At 39.9% G+C, this 25,059-nt stretch overlaps 1 protein-coding gene across 13 annotated transcripts in view; it reads left to right on the plus strand.

Annotated features, from left to right (window-relative positions):
* BLTP1 (bridge-like lipid transfer protein family member 1) overlaps positions 1-25,059 on the plus strand; it is a 173,158-nt gene that overhangs the window by 41,253 nt on the left and 106,846 nt on the right. For all 13 annotated transcript variants that reach the window (XM_084855961.1, XM_084855949.1, XM_084855955.1 and 10 more), the window contains 21 exons: positions 817-995; positions 1,142-1,248; positions 3,164-3,369; positions 3,894-4,121; positions 5,029-5,166; positions 5,841-6,017; positions 6,199-6,327; positions 7,888-8,007; positions 8,770-9,050; positions 10,216-10,466; positions 10,939-11,197; positions 11,776-12,619; positions 13,443-13,513; positions 15,544-15,717; positions 17,119-17,239; positions 20,091-20,234; positions 21,564-21,691; positions 22,168-22,370; positions 23,292-23,489; positions 23,581-23,792; positions 24,084-24,235. In XM_084855961.1, coding sequence (XP_084712087.1) covers positions 817-995; positions 1,142-1,248; positions 3,164-3,369; positions 3,894-4,121; positions 5,029-5,166; positions 5,841-6,017; positions 6,199-6,327; positions 7,888-8,007; positions 8,770-9,050; positions 10,216-10,466; positions 10,939-11,197; positions 11,776-12,619; positions 13,443-13,513; positions 15,544-15,717; positions 17,119-17,239; positions 20,091-20,234; positions 21,564-21,691; positions 22,168-22,370; positions 23,292-23,489; positions 23,581-23,792; positions 24,084-24,235 — 4,322 coding nt within the window. The remainder of the gene's footprint in view (positions 1-816; positions 996-1,141; positions 1,249-3,163; positions 3,370-3,893; positions 4,122-5,028; positions 5,167-5,840; positions 6,018-6,198; positions 6,328-7,887; positions 8,008-8,769; positions 9,051-10,215; positions 10,467-10,938; positions 11,198-11,775; positions 12,620-13,442; positions 13,514-15,543; positions 15,718-17,118; positions 17,240-20,090; positions 20,235-21,563; positions 21,692-22,167; positions 22,371-23,291; positions 23,490-23,580; positions 23,793-24,083; positions 24,236-25,059) is intronic.

Raw genomic sequence — 25,059 nt, forward strand, 5'->3', positions numbered from 1 at the left:
ATCAGCAAAGAAAGATCTACCCTTAAAGAACAGAGAGTTCAGTTCACTATAACTTTTTCTAAAAGTCCTATTTTTCATTCTTCAGTGCGTGCTGTCAAAGTTTTCTTCTTTTACCCAGTCAGTAATGTCTCTCCCTTTCTCTTCCCAAAAGTGCTGATGTGACCCTTGTTAAGTAAAGTTGCATCCCAGTAGCTGAGGTCAAATGTCTTAGATAAATCTATTTATGTTCTGCTTTGGGAATACCGTCTCATAACATATCTATTTTAAAATCTTCATTCTGAAATTGTATTGACAATTTGGGTCTTCAGTTGTTGTGCTATAACTACAGTGCATTTGTATAGCCTTGAATATATGATAGCATTTTAGCAATAATAACAGAAAAATTTGGTTATTTGTTTTATAGTATGTTTATTGGGATTATTTCAATTATATTTATTTTTTTAGACTAATTGATTTTACCATATATTATGTAATTGTGAAAAATAATGAATAACTCTTTGCAAAAACGTGACTCCTTCTTCCTTCTATAAAACATATTTTTGAAGTTTGAGTCATGTTTTCTTCTATGAATAAAGAACTCCCATCTCCCAATCCCCAAACAAATTTCTGAGAATTGTTGTTGCTCTTCTATATGCCCAAATCAGTGTTCCAAGAACTATAGATAGCAGTCAGTCATGAAAGCAATTATTTTTCCTAAATATATACAAAAAAATAATGTGTAAAGTGGGCATATTAGCCATTAAGCAAAACTATTTTCCATAATGCTTTGGAACTTTTGCATGAATATACTGTAAAACCTGATATTTATATTTTCAGGGAGAAGGTCTTGACCTTCACTTACTTCTACCTGACTGTCACCCTAGTAAATATTCTCTCTTTATGCTGGTGAAAGATTGTCATCCCATCAGACTAAATCCTGAGTCTTGTGTTTCTGCTGATAGTCAAAGTGGTCAAAAACAAAGCAAATCAAGGTGGAGGAACATGACTCAAGAAGAGTAAGTCCTATTCTCTTACTAAATACAAAAATATGCAAGGAACAAGTGTGCAAAGGTCATTGCTGTGGATTCATATATTTTCTCTCTGTGTTAGGAAATGGCTAATAAAGCAATCAGTTGTTACTAAAACTGTTCTTTTTGAAAAGGGCTGGCTGGGTTGAATGCTGGACTGTACCAAGTGTTACGCTCACAATTGACTATGCGTGGCATCCAATTTATCCTCAGAAGGCTGATGAACAGTTAAAGCAGTCATGTAAGTGTCACTTTGTTCCCTTTATATTGAAAGTGTTGAAAATTGATGAGTTATTGTTTAAGCATTTTGAAAGAGAAAATGGAACCGAAGCAGAATGTACTGAAAGCCAGCAGAAATTTTGGATATGAGCCATGCTGTTCTATTATGTATTTTTCCCCTAGGCTTGATGTGCATTAGGCTACAGAGTCATTAGACTGAAATTTGTTAGTCTGAATATGAATCACACCCACCTACCTGAGTCGGAGCTGAAACAGTTTGGTCTAGTGCAAAGTGTGTGGGAAAAAAACCTGAAAAGGGAATAGTTTGAATTTTGTGGTGGGATTTCTGGTTTGGAGGATTTTAGGGTTCTGATAGTGCTGTGAATTTCAGACCACAAGACTGCTTGCTTTTGCATTGTCTGCTGAATATGTACACTTGGAAATCAGTATGTTCTCTAGTATTCTTACCTTCAAATGAAAATGATTGTTGTTTCTTTATACAGGTCTCCAAGCCAGTTCATCATATAAGATAAATATGTTATTAATGCCAACTCTAACAATAAAAACAATAAAGCAGATTAAACAGAAACAATAAAAAATAGCAGCAAATTCAAAATCATGATCATAGTAACAGATAAAATCCACTCCTATCCATTACCAACTCCGTATGCCCTGCAGAATAAAATTAACCTATTGCCCTTCTAAAAATCTGAGTAGAATTAGCTTGTGAAATTCGCCATGTGGAAGCTATCCTGAACTTTCCACCCTTCAGGGAAGATGGAGCATAAAACACTATGAAGCTCTCCTTATTGTAACTTGTATTATAGTTGTATAACAAAAGGAAGAGCTAAACATATTATGGTTACCTCTATTGCTATGGCCCTAGTCAAAGGTGAAGAGAGGAGCAAACTCAAACGTGATATGAGTTGTCCTAGTGTGTTCCAAGTCTTATGATTCTTCTTCAGAGGCAACTGGTTTAAACCACTAAAAAAATAACTAAAACGATATTGTAGACTGCTGTCTTGAAATGTCTCGATAATGTCTTGAAGACACCAAATACACTGGGCATAAAATCATTTTGAGTGCACCTTTAAGGCCGCCTCTTCAGTTTTGCACCAGTGCCCCTCTATTCATTTCTTTGATGGCCCTAGTCCAGGGGTGGGCAACATGTTTACCCCCTGGGCCACCCCCCTGATTGGGCTGCAGTCTGCTGATTATTTTTTAAAGAGCAAATGACATCTGGAGCACTACAGAGCACCAAAAAGATCAAATCTAGCTTGTTTCCAAGCTAGATTCGATCCTTTTAGGGCTGTGTAGCTATGTAGCCCTAAAAGGATAAAATTTAGCTTGCAAATAAGCTAGATCTTACCTTTCTGGCACTCTGTGGTACATTGGATGCAATTTTTGTTAAAAACACTTTTGGGGGCAGTGGTGGGGGCTGCACTGGGGGGTGGCAGGGGCTGCGTGCAGGCCATGGGCCACATGTTGCCCACCCCTGATCTAGTCAGACATTCATTTAATTTAATATGAAAGGGAACACATTGCTTATCTAGCAGTCCCTGATACAACAGCCATAGCCCTTAGAATAATTTTGCATGTACTTTTTAAATATCTCTTTAACTTTTTCAGTGATTCATTTTATTCTAAGCTGGATAGCAGTTTTCTACAGATTATGAATTACAATTTTCATATGTTTATGTTATTACTCATAACAGAGAGAAAGCACAAACGTGTTTTTTTGTTCAGAAGTATGCAAAATACATGTTTAATAAATACTCACTTCTTCCTCCCCTTGCCTTTTTAAACTTTGTGAAACACATCATTTTATCAATACAGTCTAAAAATCACCCACATAAAATTTTAAACCTTTTATTTAGTTTGTTCTTTGTCAATGAAATGTTTAGCTTGTGCCCCTAATTTTTTAATTTATCCCCAAGTGTCAGAAATGGAAGAAACAATGTTATCTGCATTGAGACCATCACAGAAAATGGCAGACAGGGGCATATCTCCTTCAGGTTCTTCCCGCCTTCCTATTGACCCTTCGGAGCTTCCACCTGACAGGCTCCGTGTAGAATTAGAACTCCTCGCAGACTCCCAGATAACTTTATATGGACCTCTTTTGAAATCCTTCCTATCTATAAAGGTAATGAGAATTCCGTGGACTGCTAGATATACAAGTAACTCCTATCATTATTAAAACATGTAAAACAATGTTTTCACTGACTATGAGTCATTTTGCAGTGTGAAAGGCAGTCTAGACAAATCTGGTTTGTGGAACTGAGTGTGATATTTTAGTGCAGCCATGGGTTGGCTTACGCTCCATGTGATTAATAGGATTAATGTGAGCTGTGTAGTCTATCACCAAGTTCGAACGTTTGCAATTTGTTCCATTTTGCTCATCTGCCCTAATATTGAGTTCTTTATAAATAATAAATTATTTTTTATTCTTAGTTATTTTCTAGTTATTTAAAGTTCTTTATAATGGGAAGCCTTCAATTTCTAAAGCATGTGATGAAGGTTTTAGCCTTGATCATGCAGATTATTCTTGTATAATTAAAAATCAAAGTTTGTATATGTGCTTAAATGAGTTGTAGAATTGGATCTTTACTGAGATGTGAAAGTTTACATTAAGCTCTCTTATGATGTGTTGCTAATTCATACTGTTAGGAAAATTATTTTGGTGAAGATGATATGTACACCGATTTTGAGGAAGTGATTTCAAGCCCTGTATTGTCCATGTCAACATCTTCGAGCTCTGGATGGACTGCAGTAGGAGTGGATGTTGACAAAAAGGAAAATGACCAAGCAATCAGACAGGCTCACCCTCTAACTTTGCGCCCCTGGGATATTACCGTGCTTATTAATGTGTACAAGGTGCATGGGCGATTGCCAATGGTAAGTGTTCTGGGTGCTTCATCTGTCCACAAATATCAGATGTACAGTAGTTTTATTAAAATGTGCATGCGTGTAGAAAAATGCAGTTCCTGGCTTTGGTCATGCTTGGCTCTGATGTGTCCTCCTAGGTAGCACAAACACATTAGAAGAAAATTAATGAAAGGACATTACAAAGCAATGCATACCTGCCCATACAAAGATATTTTTGAGGGAAATGTATCTTCCTCACCCAGCACTGCTTCTTTGATGGGTGGTGTTGCTGCAGCTACAGGTTCATAGAGCTGCATATAGCTGCAGTCATTCTTGCAATGAATCACTCTCAGCAGCTGTTGGCTGCCACCTCCTCCACAGAATTGTTGCCTTTAAATCTGTTGTGCCAGTATTCACTTTCATAATTTATTTTCAAGATTTAAATATCCAAGGTGACTTACATTCAGGATAAAAATACTCAAACTATAGTAAAACCAAGAAAAAAAATGCTTGCTCATATTTGTTAAATGCTTGATTTTTGTAAGCTGCATTGAACTCTTAATTGCCACCCCCTTTCTGTGCCCTACATCTAGTTTGTCCCTAGGTTAATGTACCATGCTGGGAGGTGACCCCCCTCCCCAATTGTCCCCAACATGGCTAGGAGCATTAGGGGGGAAAGTCCCATCAGTCAGCACTTTAGTATTATGATATATGGTATTCACTGATTCTTGTCAGAATCACCTGAGAATGCTAAAGTACAGCTACAGAGCAAGGAACTGCTCTTAAATGGTACTGATTTATGGGAATTCATTATTTTCCAGTGTAGCCTACTCCTGCTGAAGAGTGTTGTGTGTATCTTTCATAATCTGACAATTTGAGCATCTCTGGTATTCCAGTTAATGAGGTTTGATAACATTTTTGATGTTCTGTACTTTAGCATTGCAGTAGTGATGGTCCAGAATGTCCTACAGCTTTCTTGGAAAGGTTGTGTTTTGAAATGAAAAAAGGATACAAGGAAACAATGTTGCAGCTTGTATTATCACCACTGAATTTATTCTTGAATGACAACTATCAGGTAACATGACTGGTAATTCGTTATTTTAAAGGTAGTTGAATTTTTCATGTAAGTTTGCCTAGGACTAGATGTTTTCAAAGCTGCTTGAAATAAAACCAAGAAAACTACACCCAAGTAATTACCCGAGGAGGGGGAGAACAAGTCACAGCAAGCCTGATCATTTGTCGGGTGTACCGTGCGTGGGTTGTTCCACAACTAGCCCACCGTGGCTTATTCGCAGGGTGGCTTAGCATGACGTGCAAACTTGCCTATTGTATTTCTTGTGATATATAAGTGTTGGCACTGTCATTCCAGTCACGTTTATTTTTTTATAAAGGAATATGTTACTTCAGCAGTCTTGTCTTGACTCACATTCATAATTTTGACATTTGAGGTGTATAGCCAATTTTCTATTAACTGTGCCATCTGGATTACAGGAACCTATAATCTGTTGACTTGGTTCTTCATAGTTAAATAAAATAAGAATCATAAACATCTTGACTTAATTTATATGTGCTTTGAATTGCAATTTGAATGACCAAAGTATAGCTTATATATATCTGATGAACCCCTGAACATTTACTTTTTTTATTTCATAGAAAAGAGCATCAATATCTATTAGCCACAAAATATGCATACCCGGCTGGAAAGCCTAGCTATTTTTTTTCAAAAGACTAATCTTTCATTTTTAATAGCGACCCACTGTGGATGAAGTACTTCGAGAAGGTCATGTGAGCCTTTCAGGTCTGCAGCTAAGGGCTCATGCTATGTTTTCAGCAGAAGGTTTGCCGCTGGGAACTGACTCTTTAGAATACGCATGGCTGATCGACGTACAGGCTGGAAGCCTGATTGCCAAGGTTACAGTTCCACAGGTATGCGACTTAGCTTCAGATTGGCATGTGTGCTTTACTTTATTAGCATAGATTTTAAGTATAGTAGATAGTAGGGGTCTTTTTTGAGACCCAATTTGAGGGGTCTTTTTCAAATAATTCTGAACATTAAGCTTAATCTAACTATTTCTGTGTAGTAAAAATAGTTTTTATCTGTTTGCAGCTTGCATGCCTACTTGAGTGGGGACAAACATTTGTGTTTCATGTAGTATGTCGTGAGTTTCAACTGGAAAGGCCAAAATCTGTAATTATATGTCAGCATGGAATTGATCGCCGCTTCTGTGAAGCTAAGGTAATGGTCTGATATTTTCTAACTATGATTATACCGCTCCTGCTCGGGAGTATGTCAGGAGAGGCTTCTGAGCATGCACCTTGATCATCTACTGCTCATATTGAGCCAGTTCTCATGAGCAAGCAGCCCACTGAGGTTTATTTAAACCATGGTGGGCTACAGCACGTGTGGGCAGCTATTTGAATATTCAAGTAGCAAGTGTGGCTTGTTTTTTCATCAGAACCCAGTGAGGGTAGGTTGTTGGTGTGATTAACAAACCACCCACAACACTAAAACAGCCCATGGGTTCTGGGTGGTTTGTTAATCACACCAGCAACCCATCCTCACCAGGTTCAGATGTCACGACAAGCTGTGGTCATGGCTTGAATATTCAAAAGTCACTTGTCATGTCCAGGAACCCACTGTGGCTTAAATAAGCCATGGTGGGCTGTGGTGATCATTCAGATCCAGTCATTAAATCATAGGCTGTGGTTGGATGTTTTGTCCACAACTTCCCAAACTATGTTTTATGAAGCTATAGAAAAGCCCCATGGATGTGTGCACTTCCCACACCCCACCCCTCCTCTCCCCATCACATGCCACCTTCATTGTGGAGACCCTAGCTTGCATTAAGCCACTGTTCCCTGTTCTACAGAAACTGAGAAACTCTGGCTTTATGTTGCTTAACAAACCAGAATAATCTAGGATGAAATCCTGGCTTGTTATCCTGGTCTGTTAACTGGCTTTAAGCCAGAGTTCCCTAGTTTCTACATAACAGGGAAGTCTGGCTTAATCCAAGCTAGGATCTCTGTACTGAAGCTGGCATGCAGCAGGAAGAAAGGAGGGTGGCGTAGTCATAATACTTATCTATGGTTTCATCAGCCATGGTCTATGAAGATCTGGGCTAACATAGCCTAGGCTTTTCCCCAACTGGGCTGCATAAGATTAACAAGGCAGAGGCACAGTACAAGATAGGAATGAACTTTATAGCCTTCACAGATTTGCTGAAAAATCAAAACAATTGGAGGATGACAGAAGCAATAAAACTGGGGCAATCTTGGGAAAATTAGGACTGTTAGAGGGTATGTAGACCTATGCCTGAGATAGAAGCAGGGAAAGGTCCAAGACAATAGTGTCTTTGATTTACTGGTTTGTGATTCATGTAGCAGCTTTTCTCCTTGAGTTTGTCATTTCCACTTCTCCATCACTGGGACAGACGTTGGAATTCATAAAAACTAGATTTGTAGAAGGTTCTGGAAAAATAGTTTCTTTACATCTATTACATTTTCTTGATTAGCATGTGTGGTATGTTCACATGGGAACTAGAAACACAGTTTCAGCATTCAGAATGGTGATACGGAAAAAAAGAAAATGATTATAGCTAGGATAGTCTCCTCAAGAACAGAACCCTAGTAATGGCTATTTCACTGTTGAGAAGATGGGAGTCCTATCCCATATACTACAATTTGCAGAGTAATGATTACAATTTTCATCATAGTTGTTTTTTTTTAAATGTGGAAGTAGGATTACCTCATACCAAAGATAATATATAATTATGTCTTCTATTTCAAATCTTTTTAGATAAGTTGCATCTCTGGCCCTTGTCCAACATCTGATGAATTAAAGTACACTATGACACGCCTGGCAGTAGATGGGGCAGATGTATACATTGTAGAACATGGTTGTGCCACAAATATAAAGGTAGGACTACTTTTCCAATCTCACATCTCTTCATTTTTGTGGTCATTCTAAAATATTATTTAACTTTTTCCATAAAATAATTTACTTTAAAGAAAAAGCATGAGTATATAATTGATCTTTCTTGAATGTTGACTGTTCTGTAGTGTCTCCCTTCTGATACAAGAAAAGCATTCAATATATATGAGCATGTTGCATAGCAAACATTCTCTCTTATATTATGCAAGAGCTTAGGCACAGGGTTTAAAAATCTGATTTTCAAATTGCTGTATCAAGAGACCCTCATTTATTTCTTCATACAGGGGAAAATGTTTTATGTATTACACTGTTCATCAGTTTCTAGCATCCAAACAGGGAATTTGTGTCTGATCTGGGAAAGAGACTCACATCTTCTTGAAATTTCAGAATGATGCCGAAACATGTGGCTCTCTATATAATTCGACTGCTTACCTGCTTGTGATCTGATAGATGGCAAGACTATTTAAACTTTGAATTAACACCATGAACAGCTTACTTAACACTTTTGTTTGCTCCATGTACCTGTACTTAGGTCAGACATGGAGAATAGCATCTTTCTTATTCAGAGGAGGAACATGTCCTGTGATGGGTGATTCCTCCTATTCCCTTATGGAGACAGGATTTCCATAGTCATCTGATGTTTCCAGTGGGAGAACTCTCCCATCATCCCTCCTCCCCACTGTGTTCATTGAACAAGCAGGCCTTTTGTTGCTCTCTATTGATCTTTTTTTCCAATTTGACTTTTAGATGGGTGCTATGCGCATTGCCAATTGTAACCTCCACAACCAGTCAGTTGGTGAGGGTATAAGTGCTGCTATTCAAGACTTCCAACTGCGGCAGTACATTGAGCAAGTGAACAATTGTCGAGTTGGTCTTCAGCCTGCAGTGCTGCGGAGGGCATATTGGCTAGAAGCAGGGTCAGTTAATTTGGGCCTTATCACTGCTGATGTTGCTTTAGCAGCAGATCATCATTCTAAGCATGAAGCTCAGAGACATTTTTTGGAGACTCATGATGGCCGAACTAAGAGGTAAGAGAAATTACAGGTGAAATTTGTATTGATAAGTAGCCCTGTTTGTGTAAAAAGGGTGAATGTCTGCTTCCTTAATGGACTGTTGAAAAATGCAAAAGTGGCACTGCTGGTATCTAGAAACATATCAAATTTTATGTATAAAACAGCCACTCGCAACCTAGTGCTCACCAGATGTGTTGGATTTCAACTGCCATCAGCCCCAGCCAGCATGGCTAATAGCCAGGGATGATAGGAGTTGTAGTCCAAAACATCTGGGAGGCACCAGGTTTGGAAAGGCTGGTATAAAATGTAGGCTAACATACTGTTTTGAATCTTTAATAAATCATTTGTTAACAAAATTAACTAAGACAAAAATGTGTAATTGTGATGTAACTTCGCATGTAGTAATCAGGAATTGCTGTATTCTCAATCCAGAATCATGATAATCCCTGGATTGGATCCAGACAGTAGACCCATTGAAATCAATGGGACTTAGTCATGACTAATTTGTCCTATTGATTTCAATGGCTTCAGCCTCAAATGTAGATTTTTTCTGTTCCCCTTCCCCCCATTGTAATCCCCTGTGCCCCTTTAAAAGCCTCTCCTGAACGTCAGGGAATCCTCAGCGAAGGCCTAGGTATGGCAGGCCTGCGATGGGAGGGGGAAATCACCCACAATTGTTTGCAGGCATTTTGCATGAGCCACTTTTTACTCACACAAGCTGGACCCCCCCCCCCCTCAATTTTCAGAAATATCTGACTCCCACTGTAGCCTCCTCATCACATCCCAGGTCTTTTCTGAGAGTTTCTTGACTGTAAGGAGAACCTTTTGGGGGACACGGGGCTGCAGTAAAGAGGATGGGGTGGAAAATCATGCTGTACCAGCAGACATCCACTTGTGCAATGTTGTATACTGTATTTAATGGGGAGGAGGCGAGACAGTGTGTTTCATATATGCTTTTTTTTTTAACTTACAGGCACTAGTCTAATTATTCTAACTGAAATTTGGTTTCCTTAAACACCTATCCATTTCTAAAGTCTCAACCCAGCCTTCTTAATCTGTGCAGATTAACGCAACTGTGATTTGTCTGGCTGAATAGTCATTGATGAAAATGAAATAATTAGCAGCAGTTTCTTGGAACAGTTTTGTTTGATTGAGTCCATGGTTACTTTTTCTTCTCTAGATTATGGTTTTTATGGCCTGATGACAATACAAAGAATAAGAGAAGCAAGAACAAGTGTGGCTGTCTTGGTGGCTGTAGGTTTTTTGGTGGCACAGTGTCAGGATTAGACTTCTTCAAGCTCGAAGACTTGACACCATCGAGTAGTTCTGCTTTTTCAAGTACAAGTGCAGAATCAGATATGTTTTATGGACAATCTTTACTACAGCCAGGAGAATGGATTATTACCAAAGAGCTTCCAAAAATTATAGATGGTAATCTGTGTTTATGTACAAATATATATTCTTAACCAAATATCAGCATATTTTGGAGTATCCTTAGCATCTTTAATAATAATCTGCAACATAACACTAACTAACTAGTGATATGATAACCAGACTTATTGTGGAAAAGTGATATTCAACTGTCATTGGAACAATGTTATTATGGTACACATATATACAGTTAAATTGGTATATGCAGTTAGAATTATAGGAGGCAATAATTCAAAGTACTGTACAAAAATATTCCAAAGTGGACACAAGACTGGTTCACTGATTGCTTGCTACTATTTCTAGCTGTTCTTTTTTGTTGTTGTTTTGTAAATTTGCAAGAGCTACGTATAAAAGAATATTGCATGCACTTATTCCTCTGTTTGAAAATCCTCTGTACCAATGATAAAGGAAAGGTGCTGCCACCCTTAGAATGTACTGCGTGGTACAAAATGTTTACCTGCTTTGTTCTTAGGTAAGACAAATGGTGTTAAAAGAAAAGAATGGGAGTGCCGATCTGTGGGAATGGAATCAGAAAGAAAATCCCAGCACCTGAACTTGCAAGTACCACTGCGATCTCATAGTTCTTCCTCCTCTTCAGAGGAGAATAGTAGTTCTAGTGCTGCACTTCCCTTGCTTGGAGGTGAGAGGGACAGCCCTTCTTCTGCTGTTGAAGACCACTTGGGGCAAAAGGAGTTCTTGGTTGGTTCAAAAAGAGAAGATACCCATGGAAGGTGAGAATGCTGCTTCTCAACATTAATTTGCTACAACACAGGACTTTGGATATAGAAAATAAAATCTTCTGTGGGAGTACTAGTGTTGTCCAGATTTGCTGCCTGTTGGCTGTGTGGTACTTGGAGGCGGGGGCAGGGTGAGGAAATATTAATATATCTAGAGTAGGGGTGGGGAACCTGTAGACTTCTAGATGTTGGTGGGCTATAATTACCATAATCCCTGACCATTGGCCATGCTGGGAGTTTGAATCCATCAGTCATCTGGAGGGCCACAGGTTCTCCTCCCCTTTCCCCTGAGTACCACACAGCAGATAACACTAGTACTCCCATGGATAAATAAGGTTGCTACTACCAATGCACCATTATATATGCTGAAGAGCTATTAAAATAATTGGAACTAAAGTAGCAACACTTGTTTGTGGGATTGTGGCTTTTGTTTGTTCATTGCATTTCAAAGAAGTCAGTAAAAGAACTCACCATGTTTATTGCAACCCTGCATGAATTTAGTCATTATGGGTTCTCTGCAAATGTGCATTATTATGGACAAAAATGTTCTCCCCCCTCTCCAATCTTTTTAGTGCTGCAGCAGATGCTTCAGGAAATAGTCCTGTGTCTCCTAACTCCCAAGAGAGACCTGTTGGACAGTCCCCTCTTAGATCTCCTTTGAAACGGCAAGCATCAGTGTGTTCTACTCGACTTGGGAGCACCAAAAGTCTTACTGCAGCTTTTTATGGAGACAAGCAACCTGTTCCAGCTGGCGTGCAGTTCAGCAGCGATGTCTCTCGCAGTGATGAAAATGTCTTAGACTCTCCAAAGCAAAGGAGAAGCTTTGGTTCATTCCCATATACCCCTTCTGCAGATTCGAATTCATTTCATCAGTATCGCTCCATGGACTCCAGCATGTCAATGGCTGATAGCGAAGCCTATTTTTCAGCAGCTGAGGACTTTGAGCCCATAAGCAGCGATGAAGGCCCAGGAACTTATCCTGGGAGAAAAAAGAAAAGAAAGCAAGCCAAGCAAATCAATTATGGGAGAGGCTCAATCTATCACAGTGTAGAAGGACCGCTAACTACTTCATTGCATGGAGAAGCTAGTCATGATCCAAAAAATTTACCAATAAAAACACATCCCTCACAAGCTTCATTTGTTTCTGCTTTGGGAGGAGAAGATGAACTCGTAGAACATTTATATATCATAGAAGCTGAGAAGGCTTCAGAGAATGAACAAATCACTTCCCAGCAGCCTGTAATGAACTGTTACCAAAGCTACCTTTCCCAGTACCAGGTGGTTAATTGGTCAGTAAAACATCCCACAAACAAAAGAACCTCTAAATCATCTTTACATCGACCATTAGATCTTGATACTCCAACTAGTGAGGAAAGTTCCTCATCTTTTGAACAGCTTTCTGTTCCAACTTTTAAGGTAAAAAGTATCTGACTAACTTTGAAATCAATTTACGAGAAGGCAAACACTTAGCTTATAAAAAATGTATGGAGAGTGTATAGTTTCAGTGGATCCTTCTTATGGTGACCTTTGAAATGACATGCCAAAATTATAGACAATAACTTTTTAATAAAGCTGTTGTCTACAATTTAATGTAGTTAAGTCTGTTAACATTAAAAATGTAACTTCAGAAATAGGAATAGTTTTTCATTTAGTAGCCTAACTTCTTTGTTAGATGCATAATTATGTAGCAGTCTATTAACTGGTAAGCATAACTCTTGCTTTACCAAGAATAATTTACTCTGATCCAGCACAGTCATAAATACAGTTTGTTTCAGTGCTGCATTAGTAAACCAGCACTGAAATAGTTATTCTACCCCCATTCAGAGTATTCATTGCTTTTAGTGAATGAGTGCTTTATGTGGATTTCTGTTTCAGGGTTCAGTGGGGGAATTTGATATCTGTTAAAGCTGTGTTTTTGTGTAATGTCATGACAAGGGTTTCAGGGCACAGTTAATCTTTGTAATTTTGGACTGCTATGTATCTTGGTATGTAAAATCAATATTCCAGTAATTTGGAGAACTTTGGAACTACGGTTTTAAAAATTTAACAAAGCTTATAATATGGCACATCGATGCAAAGAAGAATCCTTCAAATGTAAGGTCAATTGTAGAGATACAGCAATGTTCATGGAGGCAGGAAGAATCTAGATAAGAGCTTACCTTTTAAATACCTATACTTTACAGGATGTAATGCTGGTAAAAGCTTTAGAGCAAGAGTAACAAGGTTTTGTGTGTTCTAGATTGTTAAACAGGGTCTCACAGCTAATACTTTACTGGACCGAGGTACGCAACTTACAGGATCAACGTCTAAGTGAGTAACAAGATGCAATTGTCTGTAGTTTGCTGAAAGTCAGGTCTCCCATGTCATTTTAGCACTGCAGTGCAGTCCCATGGAATAAAGTTAATAGCTTCTCCCAATCCCCAGCAGTCTGGCTTCTCCACCACTATAGCTGTTTCTCCACCACTATTAGCAGATAGATAAATTTTATTGTGATCATAGATCAGCAATACTAGCAGCAGAGAAACTGCTATCTCGGTGGAGATCAGTAGGGAATGTGAAAGGCTTTCTTCCAACTCCCAGCAATCCCGCTTCCAAGATCACTGTTTTTGATTTTGTAATTGATTTTTAATAATTCCTAGATCTCAGCAGGCAGGGAAGGAGGGCTTAAACCATTCCATACCTGTGAACCGAGGTGTGCGTGGGTGCGCGCGTGACCTGCGCACAGATACACACACGGGCATCCTCCATTCCCCCAGTTGACACTGGATATGGCTTTTAAAGTGTTGTGTTAAAATACCACAGCTGAATATGTGCATTTTCAACTCACTGTGGCCTCTCTGCCAGTGAGATGGTGATTGTGTCATATTCACCTGTCCATTTGCAGCATGGGTTTGCACATTGCACAAGCAATGTCTATGATGCCAAGAGCCTAAAAGTAGGTTGATATGAGGAATAGTTGGTTTGGGGGTTTCATTTTATTTTGACACTTGCCCAGTTAACTTGAGCATTTTGCAGAAGAAAATATATTGATCTCTATCAAATTAGGCTTTTTGAAGAGTTTAAAAAGTGAGTATCTCAACCTTTTATTTATATTATTCAATACATTTACATCCTGTCTTTCCAAATTCAGAGTGGCTCAAGGCATATGACGTACTTGTTATGATGCAACATAAAACATGCATTGGCTTGCGAAAGATCCTGCGAAGTATGATGTGGAATCAGATATAGAATAAATATCTTGCATTTCTTCTGCTTCTCAAACAATCTCCGTGTTGTGTAAAAAAAAAAAATTCTTCTTGATTTGAAATTTTGTTGCCATTTAATGCTGTTCAAATAAACACTTCCATTGGTTCTGTGCTCTTAAGCTCAAATGGCTTTTCCAGGGATTATGGAAATGATTGTGGGTCATTCTGTCAACTGTTGGATAAAAGGCATGTACATATCAGATGAAGTGGTGCCAGAGCACGTAAATGGAATTGTCTTATATGCCCATTTTCATCTGTTTATTCATGAGTAACACATTCTTATCCTGCTCATTTTGTCTGTGATGATGAATCAAGGCAAGCTACTCCTAAAATAAAATGACATTTATGTTGCTGGAGCTGTTGAACATCTCACACATACTAGTCACTTAAAGCTTAATTTCCATAATGCATGCAGTCACGTAATGCTCATCATCAGCATGCTGCAGCGCCAACTACTCAATGCTGACAGTGTTGAAATTGCTATTTAGTTTTCTTTGAAGCTTAATATTTGCAAATTCTCTTTGGAGAACCACAATCTATTATCTAGCATGTGTTACCTTTTCCCTTAGGAATGCCACTGTAATTGTATAATACTTTATAGTACACATTATTAGTCAGATTTGGATGAGTGCGTGTGCCCTGTGGGTGCTGAACTAGTTGTTTCTGATTTTCATTGCAGTTGAAAGCATTTGCTGTCTGGTAAAAGTAGCTCTATCTTTAATGTTCTGAATTAACAAGATAAACTATATCTTTATCTGCTTAAAAATGACTGAATAACAGATAGGAAAATGCTAGTTTGAGGCTAGTAACTTAAGAAAGCAACTAACAATGGAAAGATCCAGTGCTGCAGCCTGTATACTCAGGGATCCTTATCTGTGTGATTGAATTAACCTTGTGTGAACATCTGTCAGTCTTCAAATGAGACAGCTTATTAAACTCTCTCACCTTCTGCATTTAACACTGCAAGGCAGTTGTGTCCTGAAAAGATGTTTACCCATGTAAACCCTGCTAATAAATTTCACTATGCCAGTTAACAGCAGAAAATAATTATATGCCCTTTAAAAAATGAATAGTTTGTTCTCTTTGTTTGTTCAGTACTCCTTATACTCCTTTGGAAAAGAAAATCCTTGATAATACAGATGATGAAACAATTACGGAAGAATGGACTCTAGATCACCCAGTTTCTCAGACCAGAACAACAGCTATTGTGGAAATAAAAGGAACTGTGGATGTAGTTCTCACACCTCTTGTAGCAGAAGCTTTAGACAGGTATTTCATAGTTTGGGAAGAAATATGAATCTAATAGTCTGAACATTTAACAGCCAACTGATAGGATCATGTGCATGAGCTATTGCACCAATGCAACAGCGTGACATGTGTCAGGGTGGAAACTGAGCCAACAGAGCCCACAGCAGTTCTGATTCTGAGGAGGAACAGCAATCCGTGGGAGAGGAGCTCGCTCATCTCTCACAAGCACAGCAGCTGGCAGAGATTCCTCCTGCCAGCATTCCTGGGATACATAGTGACCCTGGCAGTGAGAGAGCGCTGGAGGGGGGCCTGCTGGACACTCGGCGCAGATGCAGGGGGCAACGACAGATGGAGGACGCAGAAAGGAGGCGTAGCGCTCGTTTGGCGCGCAAACAATGGTCGCGTCCCGAGGACCCAAGGGAAAGAGGGAGGATCTCTCCCTAGCCCATAAGTTCAGGGTCTTCCCGTGGTTCTCCTTCAAACAGGGACCAACTGCCTTACCTGGAACATAGGCTACTCTGCTATCTTTCCCCAGGGCTGTTCCTTGCTTTGTCGCTAGTGATTAGTATTCTGAAAGAGTAATAAAGGAATAAAGTCTCGGAAAGAATTTCTCGTCGTCTATGTCATGAGTTGGCTATTGGTGGGGACTGCAAGAGGCAGCTAGGGCGCTCCTGACAACATGCATGGGCTATTGAACCAATGCAGCAGTGCATCTCATGGTGTTGTACTTGTGCATCAATTTGCCAAGGATACCACACTTCTGTATCTACTTGGGAAAGTACAACTGTACCTATGCAAGGCCTTAGAGGCCATAAAAAGAAGGGGGAAGAGAAATGACATCAAGTATGAAACTTGCTGAACAAAGGGACCAACGCATCAGGTCATTACAGTATTGGATGGCATAACTCTCTTTGCAGAGGTTGATTGCAGGGCTTCCCCTTTATTGATGAAGTATGAGACCCTCTGCTGGGTGTGTATGAGGAAATCCTAATATCTGTGAAAATTTGATCAGTTACCAATATAAAATGTCTGTGTTCAGTAATGATAACTTAAATAGTGAAACTCTGTTATATTTTTTGTAACATTTGTTTCAGTATTTTAAAATTGTAAACCATCTTGGGTGCCTTGGCAGAAAGCGGTATAGAAATGCATCAAATAGAGATAGATGGGGGTTGGACTCGATGGCCTTGTAGGCCCCTTCCAACCCTACTGTTCTATGATTCTATGGCTTTAGGGAAAAGGTTTAGACCCAACTTACTTAAATATTTTTCTCAACCATATTTTTTCACACCTTTTATTTGGTAAAATCCGTATTTTTTAAAAGCGACTAGACAACATGCTGCTTGTAGCCTAATTCTCAATACTTAGCTTAGGTTTTATAACCTTGAAAATTAAACTGTTTTGAACTAATTTTCCCTACAGGTACATAGAGGCAATGGTTCATTGTGCTAGCACATGTCACCCAGCAGCTATTGTGGATGATCTACATTGTAAGGTCCTCAGAGAAGCTGTACAGAACAGAAAAACTACTTTTTCAGAAAATGTATGTGTGTTACAAAATTGAAGTTCTAATAAGTGCCAAAGTGTTATCTATATGTGATTTCAAAGTATGTCCCACCACATTTTTTTTCTTTTTACGAGCCCTTCCACAAAAAAATCCCGTTTCCCAGAGGATCTAGATGAAGAGGAAATGAAAAAGCCTTGCTTCAGGGGATGGAGTGGAGTGGAAACAGCCATGCTAATGTGTGCTCTCTTACATTTTTTTTTAAGTGGTGTCTGCTGCAGCACTGGGAAGAAGTACATTTTTCAATTAAATTCTTTTACTTCAGTTCCTGCCCTGACAAATCTCTCTGAGCTCTTTGAATACTGAAAGCAACAGTTGGGCTTTCTGAGCCTTCATTTCCTGGAGAAAAAAGAGGAATTTACTGAAAAGACCAACAGGCCAAAAGGAAACTGGCATAAAAAAAAGTATCTTGATCCATTTTGAGTTAGACTAGGGGAGCACCTCTGATGAGTTCAGAAGCTGCAAACTGACTGGACTCTGTGTGGAAGGCTTTCAGCAAGTTCCTGCAGCTGTGGGAAAGCTCATTTTGGCTGGCTTGGCTCTTCTGGAAGGAAGGGGGCTCAATTGACCACTCTAGTGTGAACAAGCAAGATAAGTTAAAGAGAGTGCGGAAAGGGAAAAAGAGAAGTTACAGTTCTACTTGCCTCGAAGCACCTTCATGCATTCTCTCCTATTCTGCCTCCCCCATTACTCTGGGGAAGATTACAGACCATCTCTTTTACTCACCCACTTCTCTTTTGAGGCACACCCATTGTAGGAGTTGTGTAAAAATACTTGGGGCAGGGGAATACATTCCCTTGTTCATTCCTATTACTGCAATTCTGCTTCGAATTCCTGGGGTATTGTATGTGTGAAGATGATTAAATATTTTCAATGATGTTTTATACATCTTCCTTTCCTCTGTTCTCCTCCCCACTCCCTCTGGAGCCTGTGCAGTACCTTTGTCTTTCTCCACATATTGTCAGGTACACTTCCCTGCTTTGGCTAGCAGAACTGAAAATGACAACGTTAATTCTCTGATTCCTATTGATGTATCTGGAGTTCGCTGCTTCTGAAGCCAAGTTCTTATGCCAGAGGGCTGACAATCTGTTTTGGAGATTGGGGGTGGGTGGGGGAGAATTCTCCCTCTCTGAGTAGGCATTTTCCAGTGGTGCCTGAGTGAGGAAGTCTTGACCTTTGGGGATGCAGGCAGTCAGTTTACAGATGATACCAGAGCCAGAGGCTTCCTAGTTAGCTAACAGTAGGGACTCAACAGAGTTTACAGCTGAGTTTGGCAACAATATTCTAAAATGAAAAATCCCCCCCCCCCAGTCCCTGTCCACTTCTGTTCCCTATTCCCATCTTACCTAGGGACTGGGGAGAGGGTAGGATAGTACCTTGTGAAAAGCAAGTCTTGACTATTGCTCATGACCATCCCCAGTTCTTCCCTTTCCAAGGCTCAGACAGGTACCTTACATCAAGTTGCCTCATGTTTGATAGAGTGATCATTTCAGAATGACCCATTGGAGTGTTTTAAAACTCTCCTGATGGATGCTTCTGGGACAGCCCTTTAGTTCAGTAATTCTTGTGGATAGTAAGAGATCTTTATGATAAATGCATGGAAACAGCTATAAAGAAAGGTTGGAGTCTTCTCAGCAGCTTTTCAGGCATTGACTGCAAATTATTTGTTTTTCTGGTTATGTATTTGTGAGCAGATATATTGACACTGGCGATGGCAGACTATAGAAGTTAAAAGTATTGTCTTTGGAAGGCTTCCTGCCTTTTGGGCAGATTCATTCTATACTAGCTGGGATAATGGCCAATAATAATGTAGCTCACAGAAACACATGGCTGCACAATTGGGAAGTAGATCTGGGATCAAAATCCTGCATGGTTAACATACCCTTCATTGGTACCTTCTGTGAATGTTCCCTCTCAGTGGTACTGGGATAACGGAGCTTACCTGCTGTACATTCTCAGGTGGTCCTGATTAACAGAGGTTCCAACATATTGAAGCATGTTGTGAATAGCTTTCTAGTTACCTAGACAAACTAGTAGGGATGTCCCTCTGTTCTCTTTTCTTCTTGTTCTAATTGTACAGAACACAGTGCCAATGATTTTGAACAAAGTGTTGAACTTGTTAGCCGTATTCTGTTAAGGCACAATTCTTTGTTTTGAGTTTGCAGATTTCTATGGTTCCATTGGTAGGGAGGTGTTGCAGTTTTAGTTCTTCAGCCTTGATCAGGGAGTTCTAGGAAAGCCCGCTTCTTGGTGTTATCTGCAAGCTCACCTTGCTGTAACCAAGAAAAGATGCTGTCTCAAAGTTCAAGACTGCCTCACCCTGGTTCCACTGAAAATAGGAAGTAAGAGATAAGACATACTCTCCTTTTCCTGTCAGAAATGTATTTTTGATAAGACTGAGACCTGAGTGCTATCTCAAGCCCTGAATTAACAGCCTTTACCCAGAGGAAGATCCTCATATGATTACCATATAGTTTACTGCAGTTCAGATATATATGAATGGAGTATATAATATGTAAATATATTATTACTATTACTACTACTACTACTACATTTATATCCCACCTTCCATTATGGAACTCAACGTGGCTACATGTGGTTCCCAGGTGGTCTCCCTTCCAAGCACTGACCAGACCCAAACCTGCTTAGCTCAGCAAGGTGGCTGTCTCAAGTGCCTTCAGACTATTCCTTGGGACCTTTAAATTATCTATCTATCTATCTATCTATCTATTTTGAAGGCTATATATAAATTAATATATAGCCTTTAAATTAAATTGAAACTGACATTGTTCTCCTTCTCTCTCTCTCTCTCTCTCTCTCTCTCTCTCAGCTATCCTCCAAGCAGGATGTTAGAGGAACAAAAATAGAGACCCCTGCTACAGGAACAACTCAAATAAAAACACAGACAAATCTTTCTCTCAAGCAAGATAATGTGACTATTAAAGGTCTTCAAGCCAATGTTACACTACCCAAGGTAAGAAACCGTATGAGTAGTCTTGAAAGATGGGGAATTTCATGCACTGGCTTAATTCTGTATCTTTATTGTGCCCACAGCATGAAGTGGGATGGAGTGGAAGAGCAAGAATTGGACCAGAGCATAAAATGTGTTTAAAATGGCCAGATTCCTATTGGTTATGGCAGGGGTGGGCAACTTGTGGCCCTCCACATGTTTTTGCCTACAGCTCCCATGATCCCTCACCATTGGTTATGCTAGCTAGGTATGATAGAAACTGTAGGCCAGAATATTTGGAGGCCCACAAGTTGCCCATCCATGGTTTATGGCTTACAGAGTTCAGCATGGCATAGGATGAACTCTGACATCCTGACTGCTGTAAAGAGATGATTACCCACCTTGCATGCTGTGGAAAAACATTAAGGGGTGGAAGGAAAGTTTAGTCCTACCATGCGTGGACTGATATCATGGGCCAGAGCCAACCTGGTTGTGGCAGGCATGTGAGCCCCAGAGTTGAGCTGCACCTTGAAGTGTCAAGCCCAAGTTCCCTTAAGGAGGTCCCCTAGTGGGGAGTAGGGAACCAACCCCTGCTTTCCACAACTATGGATGCTTCTAGTTATCTGCCAAAGAGTTGTGACAAAAATATAGGATGTCACTGGAACAATAACTAAGGACATTGCTATGGAGAAGGCAAAGCACCTGGTTCACTAAGACAATTGTGAAAGCAGGTAAAATTCCTTCCTAGCCTAATCAGCCAGCAACTAACTTATATCCTTAGCAAGATGATGAACACTGCAAGATGATGGAGGGTGGGTATGAAATCCCAAACACCACTGGCCAAATCCCAGACCACACCTATAACTTATACACCAGGCATGAGGTAGAGATAGACATTCTACCTCTGGTCCATGTTGGGGCACTGCCCCCCAGAAGCCAGTTAGTCCAGCTGATTGGCTGCCAAGGTGGAGACTGGACCACAGCATGGCCAGGCAGCAGGTCAATTCAGATCACCTTTCAGCCACTCAAACAAGAGACCCTCTAGTTTTCCTGTCTCCCCACTCAAAGCGGTGGGCACATTAGGGTCCCCAGTAAGTGAGGATCATAGGTTTTATTAATGTTTAATGTTACAGTTTATGATTATATCACTGTTTGTACAGTAATTTACATTTTTCATGGTATCCACCTCAGTCAAGATACAATGGCAAAAGTTAACATTGGAAGTGTGGTAGTGTGTGGGGGAAATGACATTCAGGTCATTGTGAAGTTTTTTGTATTCTGTGTGATGGGATAGAATATTTCTTAAAGAACACTGCAAAGGTTTTCATTATTCTTTGGGATCACTTTTTATAGGTAAATTTGTGTTTACTGCAAGCATCAGTGGAAGAGTCATCAGGCACAGCCACAGGCAAAAGTGTAACACATGTTTCTTTAATAGCTTTGTGCTTTGATAGGATTGCTACACAGGTTCGTATGAACAGGTAAGGCAATATCTTTTGATAACCCATAGCATTACTATAAGTAACCCATAGTAACTTCCTAATTAAGAAATAAAGGCTCAAATTGAGATGGTAAAAGAAAATAATACATTAAAAGTATTCCACATTTTTAAAAACAGGGGTACAGTATAGATTTCTGGGGGAGATTTCATGGTATTTTTAAAGGCTTTGCCATCTCATCCCACTGTCTGACATGACATTTGCCTCAAAGGCTTTAATGTTAGCTGATATAAGGGAAATTTCTGATGTGTAAAAGTACCTCTTATGCAAACAATTTCCCTTCAGTTATGCATATTAATGACAGCTGTATGGATTTCACCTGATTAATAGCTGAAATCATTCTTTAATTGTTTATTTATTTTTATTTAGTGAACAAAATCGTGCAATTTTTTTAGCTGTTGACAGAACAAATATAATTAGTTCTGACATGTCTCAAATGTCTCCTCTTTGTTTAAAAGGGGTGTGGTTGAAGAGAATCCAAACAGTTCAGAGACTAGGAGAGGTTCTGTAACTTTTGACAAGTATGTTCATAGCAATAAGATGCAGCCCCAGTCATCTGGCTCACTACGATCAAACGCTGGAGCAGAGAAAGGAAAAGAAATTGCAGCTAAGCTTAATATTCACCGTATTCATGGGCAGCTCAGAGGCCTTGATACAACAGGTAAGCTTGCTTGTAATTCCAACTTGGAAATGTTGCACTACAAAACTCTTATTAGGACGAGATTACGTATTGCATTCAAATTGTCTCAGCAGAAGGTTTCGACATAATTTGTCACTGCTGTAAGACTGAGACCTGGTTCACACGTAAGAAGAAGCCACCATGGGTGAATTTCCCTGTGGGGCTGCTTATGGTGGCAGCAGCCACCATTTAAAATATTTGAATATTGGAGGCACAGTTCAGGCACACCATAGCTTCTCGTTACATGCAAAACCGGCAAGGATGGGTTGTTGGGGATGGTTGAAAAGCCACCCAGAACCATGGGCTGTTTTAGGGTTGCGGGTAGCTTGTCAACCACCCGACAACCCACTCTCACAGGTTTGTATGTAAAAAGAAGTTATGGTGTCCCTGCTGTATCCTGAATATTGAAAATGGAGGCTGGTGCTGACAAAAAGCTCCACGGGGAAATTCACCCATGATGGCTTCTCATTACGTGTGAATTGGGCCAAAGTGTCAGTTTGTCTTTTTACAATTCAGGAAGAGGAGCTGAGTTCCCAGCTTTATTTAATCAGCATGAAGAACTGAACTGCTGAAAGTTTTAGAGAGGTGGATGAGAGATAGCGAGGATGTGTGCATATAGATAAATTTGCTTGTAAACGTGGAGGTTGTGATGAAGGGCATGAGGGACTATGAAAACAGGCTGCACAAAACTGGCCAAAAATCAAAACCAGATAATGGGACCCATGGCACTTATCTGCACCTAAACCAATAGTTTGAAATACTGGCTGCCTGATTTCAAGATTTCCTGCCCAAATCTACTTGCTGCACCAAATCTTCATTATTGGAATTATATTTAATTTTCTTTAAAAAAAAAAGAAAGAAAAAAAAAAAGCTGTCCAGTAAAATGCTTTTTTTTCCCTGCAGATATTGGGACCAGTGCAATAACAGCTATTCCTTTTGAAAAATCGAAAGTCCTTTTTACTTTGGAAGAGTTGGATGACTTTTCTTTTGTAGATGAAACTGATCATCAGGCAGTTCCAGATGTAACACGAATAGGTCCCAGCCAAGAGAAATGGGGCTGGATCATGTTTGAATGTGGAATTGAAAATCTGACAATAAAAGGTAAACAACAGTACATTCAGCAATTTCATTGGTGCACTTACACAATAAATTGAGCAAACCAACATATATCTCTGCCTTCTTATACTCACAGGTGGTAGACAATCTGGTGCTGTTTTATATGCCACATTTGGGAACATGGGTAAATCTACCACCACAGATAGGGGTGGGTTACTTGCATCCAATAATTCTTCAGATTCTCCAACTGGAAGTGGTTACAATACTGATGTATCTGAAGAAAACCTCCCCTGTGATCGAATCAGTGCTGCTTCAGATACGCATCCAAATTCAGTTTCAGATGAGCAGGTAAGACATGTTTTGTAATGTTTTAAGGGAAAACGTTTTAGCTTCTACTTCTGGTGGCAACAGAGCAGGTTTTCTTATTTATTAAATTAAGCTTTTCCTGTTAGTGCTCTGATGCATCCCTCTGGGAAAATATGTAATCCATGAAAGATTTCACCTTTTGTTAAATGGTGTAGTGCCTTTTATATTTTGCAGGAAATGGAATATGTGTAATTTTTCTTAATCCACAAAGCAACTCTTGCATCCTGACATATGGACTTAACTTGCACCTTCCTCTCTTCCCTTTTTGTATAGGATGAAGGGGTTGAATCTGATGATCTGAAAAAAGAGCACCCTTTAAGGCCTCCCCCACCTGATTCCTGTAGCATGAAACTGACAATCAAAGAAATTTGGTTCAGTTTTGCTGCTCCTACAAACGTGCGTTCGCCTGCCCATACTTTTTCAAGGTATTCTACTTCAGTGTATTTGGGCTCCACGCTGCAATTCCCTAGGAAGTTGAATTGTGCACTACATATATTGTAATAAATGTATCAGGATGTGTATCTAAACCTGCTGCATGGGCTTTAGTTGTATGCTTTGCTTTTTAATGGATGATCACAAAACATCAAACACTCCTTTGAAATGTGCCCTTGGTGTTTCTATTTAAGGGCTCAGTTCTGTGAGACAGAAAAAAGTCCCACAACCCATACTGGCTGGGGAATGCTGGGAGCTGTAAGATTTGTTCTGTCTAAACATGCATAGGATTGCACCATACATGTATTTTATGTAATGGATGAGGCTGCTTTTTAAGATTTGTTTTTTGTTTTTTTTTGCAGAAAGACAGCAATAATAAGGCACAATCCTATTGGGATAGGCACAATCCATAAGGGCACAATCCTATTGGGATAGGCAGCCACCTCTGAACTTGGAGGTGACCGCCTATCCAATACAGGGCAGGAGCAACACAGAGAGAATCATCCCCTCGGCGCTTCAGTCACCCTGCATTCATGGCTAGATAGCCATTTTCTGCTGTCTAGCTGCGGGAAGGCGGAGCAGGGGCAGGGAGGTAGATGCCGGCCGACACATAGGAAGCGTTGGAGCAGCACTTCTACCCGCCCCACCCTGGCACGCCCCCAGGAACGCCCCACAAGGGAGTGGAGATCAGTTCTCAGGGAACTGACCTCGGAGTGTGGGCTCCGAGATCGGTTCCCAGGAACCGACCATGCTATGGCTGTCTAGCCACTGACTAGTGGCCATAGGATTGTGCCCTAAGCATATTTTACATTGGAGT

Source organism: Heloderma suspectum, chromosome 5 (genome assembly GCF_057233095.1).
Source record: "Heloderma suspectum isolate Gila_16-S chromosome 5, 16-S_ref, whole genome shotgun sequence".
NCBI classification, from domain to species: domain Eukaryota; kingdom Metazoa; phylum Chordata; class Lepidosauria; order Squamata; family Helodermatidae; genus Heloderma; species Heloderma suspectum.